This window comes from Pelophylax lessonae, assembly GCF_965119305.1.
Source record: "Pelophylax lessonae genome assembly, chromosome: 5".
Taxonomy (NCBI): Eukaryota; Metazoa; Chordata; class Amphibia; order Anura; family Ranidae; genus Pelophylax; species Pelophylax lessonae.
In genome coordinates, this window is record NC_138772.1 from 78,974,154 (window position 1) to 78,984,859 (window position 10,706).

At 39.1% G+C, this 10,706-nt stretch overlaps 1 protein-coding gene across 1 annotated transcript in view; it reads left to right on the forward strand.

Annotated features, from left to right (window-relative positions):
- Positions 1–10,495, forward strand: part of APBB1IP (amyloid beta precursor protein binding family B member 1 interacting protein) — a gene marked incomplete at its 5' end in the record, with an annotated part of 121,634 nt that extends 111,139 nt beyond the window's left edge. The window contains 4 exons of the mRNA XM_082259916.1: positions 1,497–1,595; positions 3,989–4,091; positions 5,073–5,164; positions 9,773–10,495. Of these exons, the coding sequence (XP_082116042.1) occupies positions 1,497–1,595; positions 3,989–4,091; positions 5,073–5,164; positions 9,773–10,348 (870 nt within the window). The 3' untranslated portion in view covers positions 10,349–10,495. The remainder of the gene's footprint in view (positions 1–1,496; positions 1,596–3,988; positions 4,092–5,072; positions 5,165–9,772) is intronic.
- Between the last annotated feature and the right edge of the window lie 211 nt (positions 10,496–10,706).

A 10,706-nucleotide genomic window follows, 5' to 3' on the forward strand; every position in this document is an offset into this window, starting at 1 on the left:
ACCCCCTAGTCACTCTAATCACATTCCTAGCATTCTCCTGCCCCCTCAATTGGCTTTTACTGATGGTTCTGGTCCAATCGCGGGCTTTTAAAGCCCATTTCCTGTCCCATTGCATTTTGGTTGGTTCTGGTTGCCGAATTCCAAACTTTTCAGCAGAGTGTTCGGAATTCGGCCGAACCTCGAACAGTCAATGTTCGGGTCGAACCGATGGTCAACCCGAACCGTTCGATCATCCCTAATTGTCACTGGGAGTGAAAGACAGATACTTTATGGTTTGGATTGCTTCAAATGGGGTCTGTGTTTACATTTATGTTAATGTGTATTGTACTTCAATGTCAGAGACAGGCTCTCTCTATTGTTTGTGTATTGAGATGTGATGTTGATTCTGTCTGTCCCATTGTTAATTGTTAAAGAACTCACATATTGTGTCTGACCAGGTGACTAGATAATTAGTTCAGGTTAATTCTATTTCTGTATACAATTTCATCTGCATATGATAATGTAATCAGGCAACCCCTGACCTGATGGGGTAATTTGGTCAGGAGGGGGGTGTGCTCTTGTGTGTATAAATTGAGTGTTCAATAAAGGAGAACGTTCCAGTACAAGCTAAGCTTAGCTTTGTATGGGGGCGGCTGGGAAATCTGATATCTATATTCACGACTGGGAGGAAGCCGTATACTGACGGAAGTCCACAACTACAGTGTGGGTTGCGGTTCCGTTACAATGCTTTTACCAACGGCAGAACAACTGTCCGTATGAAAGGGGCCTAAGAGTGTGAAGCCATGGACAGCCTGGCACTAGATTTTTAATAGTTGGCTGTGGACAACATTGCTGTACAAAGAATATTTAATGAGGTTGTAAACTCATTAAAACATTTTTTTTTCCAACCTGAAAGAGAAACACATAACGAGCTAGCATGCATCGCATACTGGCTCATTATGAAATACTTACCTTAGAACGAGCCCCCGCCGTGCCCCCCGCTTACCTGTATGACAGGCGACATGTTCAGTCGCCCGTCTTCCGGGATCGCGGCATCTGGCCATCTGATTGGCCGGACCCGCGATTACGTCACTCCCGCACCAGCGGCCGTTCCTTCAGAGGGCATGCGCCAGTGATGTCACTGGCTGCATTTAGGGTAAATATCTCCTAAACGGTACATGTTTAGGAGATTTTTACAGTACCTATAGGTAAGCCTTATCATAGGCCTATAGGTAAAAGTTGCAGAGGAGGGTTTACTTCCTCTTTAACTGATTGTACAAAGAGACGATGAATAATATAATACAGTAGTTATTTATACTTCCTAAAAACCCAATGCTTGCTGATTCTGCCCTAAATCTGCATTTTCAATTATGATCAATATGGGTCAGTGTTCAGGTGTATGGGGAAGGGGGGGGGCTTATAATGTGTTCTGATTTTTCATTCTGAAAGGTTGGGAAGTATACTTTGGAGATTTCAAAGGTATGTAATTACTAAACACTGCTCTTTTTTTTTTCCAGCATCCACAAATTCAAAAGGAATCCCAATATATTAAGTATCTGTGCTGTGATGAACCATGGATTCTCCACCAGTGGGTTACTGGCATCAGGATTGCCAAGGTAAGTAAGAAGAACATCTATCACTTTTAGGTGTACTAAGACAGGGTCCTCACTTATGTATAGCCAAAACCTTTTTGCGGGTTTGGATAAAACAGGGAAATGTTTAAACCACTGCTAGGGTATTTCTTTAGTGTCTACCATTGAGGAATTTTTCTTTCACTTCTTGTCTCAGAGAGGCAGTGGGAAGCAAGAGGAAATTTCCTAAAGTAAAGGATGTGTCCCCATTGGAAGAGTTCCACTTAACTCTCATTCTGGGGCCAACTCTAACGTTTTGGATTACTCCTCACTTTGTTTCTCTGAGACAATTGTCACTAAAATATATAGTGATAAATATCCCAGTGGGGATATAGACTGTAATAAAAACTTGACAAAGAATCTAACCTTTCCCTAGTCCATCCAAAACTACAAAAAAAATATTTTGCCTGGAGATAGGTTTTAAGCCCACAGGATATACTGGGGTTGATTTACTAAAGGCAAATAGATTGTGCACTTTGCAAGTGCAGTCAGTCCAGAGCTTAGTAAATGAGGATGCACTCTGCTTTTTTTCCTCATTGAATAATGTGCAAGCAAAAATGCTGTTGTTTTTTTTTTTTTTTTATTATTAACCTTGTAAGTGATTGGGTATTGTTTGTAGAGTGAAACTTTACCCCATTTACTAAGTTCTGGAGCAACTGCACTTGCAAAGTGCACAGTCTTTAGTAAGTCCACCCGCATAAAATGGTAATAATACTAGGGGCTATTACTGCGTAAACTGGCACTAATAGTAAGAGCTATTACTGCGTAAATTTGCACCAATACAGGGAGTTATTACTGCGTAAACTGGCACCAATATTAGGGGTTATTACTGCGTAAACTGGCACAAATACTAGGGGCTATTACTGTGTAAACTGACACTATTACTGTGTAAACCGTTTGCTGAAATTGCTTTAAACTATAGAGAAAAGCTTTTGAGAGTTTTCCTCTTTCTCAGGTCTGAAGCAATACCTGAGGAAGAAAGGAAAACTCTAGAAAGCTTGTCTTTTAAGTGTTAGGTTAGTACAATAAAAAGGTATCATTGCATACTGCATTACTGTCGTATTTTGTAACCTTATTTGTATATATATACTTATTTAATTTTTTTTTTGTGGTACGAGGAACTGAAAACACAAATAAATCATACCTTGTCTAAAGAAAAGCTAAATTTACCAACATAGAAACTACCCAAGCAAATGTGAAAACATTTGGAATAGGTGGCTTGCTACCCCGGGTTTAGATTTAAGTTCTGGCTGGTGTGTCTTACACTGGAGGGCACCAGCCCCGGGGTATTCATGGTGATCGGCTAGTTATTATATTGTTTATGGTTGTATGAAATATATGTAATATTTATAAGGCATGGCACTAAATGTGTTTTTCCTTTTCTTTTTTTTTTTTTTTTTTTTTTTTTAGTTAGGTGTTTTATTTATTTATAATGGTATAAAAATTTCTATATATAATTCAATCAACTTTTAAAAAGAATGTGATTCTGCATGTTAAGCATAGTCAGGCGTAGGGGGCGTGATTTTGTGGGTGTGGTTAAAAGTGAGCTTGGTCAGTAGGGTGCCCCCAGATTTCATTTTGAAAATCTGGTCACCTCATCTAATCCTTTTTTTATACAATGGGTCTACCAATACAAATAGGTTAAAAAGAGATCTGTGCAGTGATTGGGCCCTTTCAGAGAGACAGCATTCTTGAGGAGGAGCTCTGCTGACTTCCATCATTGAATAATGTGCAAGCAAAAATGCTGTTTTTTTTCCCTGTTTCTGATTGGGTATTCTTTGTGTGAAATTACCCCACCATTTACCATGTTCTGGAGCAACTGCGCTTGCAAAGTGCACAGTCCTTAGTAAATCCACCCCAATTCGTACATTCACACTATGGGGGGGGGGGGGTTACAAAAATTGGAACACATAAACTGGTTTAGCTGTATATAGTAACCAATCATCTTCTAACTTCAGCTTGTTCTAATAAGATTTGACAATAAAACCTAGAAGCTGTTTAATTATGTGGCTCATTTTTGGACTCATACAGTAAAATAGAGAAGACTTATTAAAAAAACTGAACAAGTAATAATGTGTAGTACTAAACGCAACTGGTGTGACTTTAGTAATGTGAATTCGGATTGGTTATTGTGGCTGCACTTAGCACTTTTCTCTGTTTACTGGTTATAGCTCTTAGATATGGTCAACCTATTATGGGTCCATAGTACAATAATCACCACTCTGGGTGCATTGCCTTTTCACTTCCCCAGCTAACTTTGTGCCATGTAAACAGTTGGTGGTTCTGTCAGCATAAAAAAAAAAATGTATTTTTTGAAATTTTAAAATAAAAGTAATCACAGAACACAGATGTTTATGTCATCCTGTTTGCTCTTTCAGTATGGGAAGGTTTTGTATGACAACTACAAATCTGCCATCCACAAAGCAGGTCTGGCCGCTCGGTGGTCTTCGCTCAACAGTTCCTCGACACCAAGCACAACAGGTACAACAAGAATTATCTCTTCCTCGTGTGTTACCATCGTTATACTTAGGTGTTAAATATATTCAGCAAAGTGAAGCAATGTATAAATATATATAATAACAATTTTGATAGCATTGCAGGGGATAAAGTTGTTACCGGTAGCTAAACAAGTTCCAGCTGTCAAATATCTAGTGCCAATCAGAACAGAAAACCTAACATGTGATTGGACAGTACAAATATTTAAACCTGAACTCCAGGGAGATATAAAAGACACAAATTATTGTAGCTAATAGGTTTTTGTCATGCTAAAAAGATATAATGACACGAGGAGAAAGCAGAGTGAGCAAAAAAAAAGGAACTCAAAGGTCTGCTGCTTCTCTATTCACTGTTAAGTAACAGGCCAGGGGAGGGACAAGACCTACAAGTGTTACTTTAGTTTAGCAGAGAAAAATCTGGTCTCTCCAAAATGGGCTGTACAGCATGTCAGGACTGTTTAACTCTCTGACCTATATGGACAAAAATATTTAGCTGTTTTTCTGGGGCTCAGCTTTAACCTTTCCCCCCAGGTTTTAAATATTACAACAGCAGCTTCCTTTTTGGAAGAGTTGCTTTGTACTGGACAGGTTTTTATTTAGCACCTCAGGTCATCACTATAATCAACACCAAAGTATTCCATACTGTTCCACCTACCTTATGCATAGTGCACAGGGCTAACCTAATATATGAAGAAGGACTTGCTTGGCACAGGAGAAAAGGCTAAATATAATTCTGCAACAAATACCTCAAAAAGTATCATAATTAAAACCGCCATTGTCCTGTTCACTTACAGCATCTTACTGTCTCAAAAACTACAGGTTCTCTCAAACATTTTTTAACAAACCTTTATTCTCAAATCTAAAAATAAAAAATGCCTATAGGTGTAACCTGTACACAATGGAAGTAGCCTTTTTTATGTAAATACTTACAGTATGTGAAAATTTTACCTTGATATTTTTCTTATAGGGGCACCTCAAGGGAATGGACAGATATCCCAAAACGTAACCAATGTTAGTTCAAGCTTTTCAGATGCCTGGAAGCGTGGTGAGGCAGCTAAGGTATGTCACAAAAGGCTATTCTTCTGCTATTCTTTGCATAAAAGGGGTTCTTTTTGCTCTATAGACTTATCTAGCACCCCTCCGCTCCAGCATTCCCTTGATAGAATAGAGATATAGCGATAGCAAATTACAAAGTCTCCAGAACAGACCTCCCCGTTTATGTTTCTTTTACATAGTGGTGGACTGAGACTTGACTTTACCATCTCTTGGATTATGGTAGCTCGGAGACCTGCCTTCCTCTGGAAAGCTGGCAACTTCTGAAAACATAGAAATGTCTTTTGTGAATGAAATATGCCTTCAGACAGCAGCGGTCTGAGCATATAGGAGAATTAGTGATCGTGCCACATCCTAGAGTTTGCTAAATAGAAAACATGGAAGATTGGGAAGGAAGGATTTTCTAGGCACACAATGTAATTAAAATCAGTATTTATTTAAATTCCATAAAAACCAAACAAAAAAACACAAAAAACAAATGATGAAAGCATGTACAGTATAAAACCGATTAGTGCCCAAAATGGCTCACCAATCGTATGTATAACATACAGCAGTTCTAATAAATTTGATTCTACACAAATACAATGCTGTTAACCATATCCAAAACTATAAATACATCACGGAGATCCTGTTAATGGACGGTCCAATGGCAGGCACCGTTCAACACAGGGTCAGATAATGGTGACAAAGAGTAATAATTCAATTGCTCAACATGTTTCGCCTCATATAGAGGCTTCGTTGTAAATGCTGTAGATGGATTCTGTATATTACTTATGCAGGACAAAAGTCACCACAATATGATTGGTAGTTAGTAACGAAGGGACACTCATGGGCTTGTCAGAGCTTGGTATCATATGAATAAAGCTGGCCCAGGAATAGTAAGAACCAGGCTGCCATCAATCACTTAAAATTGCTGAGAACATTTTTATATAACTATTTGGGTTGAGCCCCTAAGTTATACAATGTAGAAATGATATATGGATTTCCTTTGACCAGCTCTGTACTATATGTCCATGGTGTCCTCTCCGGACGGCGGTTCCCCATCTGGAGAGGACACCATGGACATATAGTACAGAGCTGGTCAAAGGAAATCCATATATCACTTCTACATTGTATAACTTAGGGGCTCAACCCAAATAGTTATATGAAAATGTTCTCAGCAATTTTAAGTGATTGATGGCAGCCAGGTTCTTACTATTCCTGGGCCAGCTTTATTCATATGATACCAAGCTCTGACTAGCCCATGAGTGTCCCTTCGTTACTAACTACCAATCATATTGCGGTGACTTTTGTCCTGCATAAGTAATATACAGAATCCATCTACAACATTTACAATTAAGCTCCAGACGAAGCCTCTATATGAGGCGAAACATGTTGAGCAATTGAATTATTACTCTTTGTCATCATTATCTGACCCTGTGTTGAACGGTGCCTGCCATTGGACCGGCCATTAACAGGATCTCCATGATGTATTTATAGTTTTGGATATGGTTAACAGCATTGTATTTGTGTAGAATCAAATTTATTAGAACTGCTGTATGTTATACATACGATTGGTGAGCCATTTTGGGCACTAATCGGTTTTATACTGTACATGCTTTCATCATTTGTTTTTTGTGTTTTTTTGTTTGTTTTTTATGGAATTTAAATAAAACTGATTTTAATTACATTGTGTGCCTAGAAAATCCTTCCTTCCCAATCTTCCATGTTTTATATATAGAAATGTCTTTGTCTTTGATAGTGATTGGTCTGTAAAATATCGTAGACCTATGATTTTAATAATAGGAGTGACTTTTATATTGTTAAAACTTCCTATGCTGAAAGTGCTTGGGTGTGGCAGAGCCAGTCTGGCTTCTAAATATGCAAATAACAAATAGATGTATTTCATATTTCCATACGTGTTTATTTAGGAAACAAGTTAATGCTGTGGCACTTTTCTATTTATAGAAATATGAAAGTCACAACCCAATAAAACACTTCCTTTAATAATATAAAAGCAAGTTCCAATTTTGTTTTGTCAGCCCAGTTTTACCAGTGGGTGATGCTGCCATGAGTAGCAATTTACTTTTCTCCTTCCTGTCTGTCTGACCCCTTGGCCCCCTTATGTCACCCACCTTTTCCCCACTATTGTCTAATCTTATCCTGTTTTGTTGTGTTCACCCTACCCAATCCCATCCACCAAGCTTTCTACTTTGCAAGCCCTTACCCATATCTCAGGATCCCTGCTCACCAATCCCACCACCACTGATCCCAGGCTCCAGCAACATGCCTACTAGGGTTCCAAGCCAACTCCGGAGAGTTGATGGCACTTGTCAGTATGCCCATTCTCAATAGAGCACTATTTTTGTGCATACCATATTGCCACACTCCCTTCCCACACAAACAACATTATTTGGGATCCGTCCAGAGCCTGAAGAAGCTCTGTGATGTCACCCGACAGCGGACCTTAGTCTCCTTTTGGCTGACTCTGGGTCACAGGAGAGCACAAGTAAGTGCACTCTTGTGATCCACAAGAGAAGTATGGACAAAAAAAGCAATGGCCATACTTTTCTTTTAACATATGTAAACTGAAAGTACAATGGGACTGTAAACATGAACAAAATTTCTGACGCTTTAGGATAATATTAACCTGACTTTAATGCTCTTTGTATGATTAGGGGTGCACCAAAACACAACACAATAAATCATAACTAAGGGCAAACCCTTTTTTTTAGTTTTGGCTAGAGTGGAGAGGAATTATAGCACATTAGATTTTTGTTGCTGTCTGTGTCCCTGTTAGGGAGAGTCACCTCTCTATTTCCCCTGTTTACTTTTAACACGAAGAGTGACAGTAAAATAAAATCCCAGATTTTGGAATTATCACCAATACAGAAAAAGAGGAAAAGGTTTCCAATCCAAACACTAGTTCTGGTGGCATTAGGGGATTCCTCTGACTTTCCATTTTTAGCAATAAGACAGGAATTTTAAGGATATTTCCCCAATGGGTCAAGGATGGCAAAAAAAAAAAACTGACAGGGGGTTTAACCCTCTCTTACGCTATCCAAAATTTAAAAAAAAAAGTTTGGCCTTTAGTTCTACTTTAATACAGAAACCTGTATGTTTATACAGAAAGTTTAATTATGACAAACAAGCTGCCAGTCCTGATGATAAATTACAAGACCCAAGAAAAATACCTGTATAGAGAGCAATTCAAACCCTGCTGTGAAAAGGTTTTGAGAAGAAAGAAAATATTCTTTCATTCTTTGGATGAAAGCAATTAACTGTTTTTTATAATGGTGTGTTATGATAATGGTTAGGTCGCTCTGAAAATGGATTCCCATTATTAAAAAAAGCTGTGTTACGCCAACTAATTCATCATTCAGTAAGTTGTATTTTAGGGGTTCTCCAGGTTGAACAAGAATTTGACCCCTTTAGGAAATTCTCATTTGTAATCACCAAAGATTGGTAACCTAGGCCTAATGTTATTTATGTTGTTTTATTGATTTAAAAGACCACTCCTAAAAAAAAATAATAATACTTTGCACTCAAACTGTATATAGGTAAAACATGTACTAATGACATTAAAGCTGATCTCCAGGATTAAAACAAAAATTCCTTTACAGTGGGACCCTTTCATTCAGCAAAGTTAAATGTTTGTGAAGTCTAGGGGTAGAGGAAAAGGCTGTAATACTTTATTCCTCGCTTCCCTGACTCCCGGTACTTTTCTCTTTCCAATGCTTTTTAGTTTCTTTTGTAGTGAAGGAGCTCTTGGTCTTTGAACTTAAAGTGGAGCTCCACCCAAAAGGGGAAGCTCTGCTTGTCTGTCTGCTCCCCCCCTCCGGTGCCACAATTATCACCTGGTGGGGGGAGTGGGTACCTGGTTTTGACAGCTAAAGCCTGCTGTCAGCTGACATCATAGAGCCGGTCCAGGCTGGGGGGGCAGAGAGTCATCACTCTCTTCTCAGAGCGGCAAGGAGAACTGAGCACTCAGTTATCAGTCTTAGAGCTGCCGGGGGATAGATGCAGCATTGGATCGATGCTGCATCCACCTAGGTAAGTATGATTTTTTTTTAAAAACCTGAAAGTAACCAATGTAGCTTTACCAGCTCTAATCTCACTTTAGGGTTTGGGTTTAACACACTGAAAATATATAGTAGCACTCACAAAGACCAACTATATTTAAATAATCAGGCTGTAGTATCAGGCAGCAAATGCAGGTGGTGCTGAAATTTTTAATCTGGTGTGACTCTTCCTAATCCCAAAGCATAGGATGTGCAGGGGGAAAGGCCACCTGCCCCCAGCAGAGTTGGATTTGAACATTTTTCATTTTTTGGAAGTCTGTCAAAGGTTACATAAATCGATTTGGGTATGTATAAGAAAAATTAGGGCTGTCTACTTCCCATTTATAGATTCCAGATTACATACTAGCCATTATATAAAACTCAAGTTTGTTAAGTACTGGATCCTGAAAAAAAAAAAAAAAGGATCTCATATCGTTAATATTTGAGAAAAGCAACCTAGTTTTACTAAATTCTTGCTTATATCCTAGTTGCCATAAATTCACTTAACAGCACCATTGTACTTTTATATGGTTTTAAAAAAAATAAGTTAATGGCATATTTTTTCTATCTATAGGACAAGCAACAACCTACTGAGGTCAGAAAACCTGAGCAGAAAATCTCCCTTCCACCATCAACCAAACAGCCTCCACCCGCACCTGTACGGGGATCATCCAATGTCCATGTGGCTGCCACACCACCATTACTACTAAAAGCCAAGCCAGTAACAAGCAATATGCCACCACCACCACCACCAGATGAAGCTTCCCAGTGGGGGGATGATTTCCTGCCTCCTCCTCCTCCTCCTGAATTACTGGATACTCCTCCTGATTTTTTACCTCCACCACCTCCATCTTTTAACTCTGGAAGCGATTACCCTGCTCCTCCACAATTCGCAAATGTAGGAAGTGCTGGAGGACCACCACCTCCTCCTCCCCCTCCCCCACCACCTGCTGCTCTATCACCTACATCTGCTCCACCACAGCTTCCTGTGAAAAAGCTGCCACCAAAACCTCCAATGAGAAGAGACAGTATAGGAAAGAGAACAAACCAACAAAACAGCTTGATGACAAATGGCGGTGGTGCAGGGGGGCAACCAGATTTTATGTCCGACTTAATGAGTGCATTGAAAAAGAAAAGCACCACAACCTAGACTCAACTTCACATGTCCTAGAGAAATGATCAGCATTTAAAAGGATTCTATTAAAATATTTTATCATATTTACAAAATCGTTTGGTCAAAGAGGACATTTTCTGGCTGAAAGACATTTAAAGGGAAATTCTTAGTCTTATTAGGAAACTAAAAGAGTGGCGGCAGAACAAAAAACAAGCGGTCTGTCTTTTTAGATATACATGAGAAAGTAATCATCCTAAAGGGCCATACATCTGACAGTATTGGCTGGTTCAAGAAAAAAAAAGTCCAACATTCGATCCGTGTGTACATCAACTGGTCTGACAGAAGCCGGCTGAACGTCCAGCTTCTGTCAAAGGGGCATGAACGAAAAAGGTCT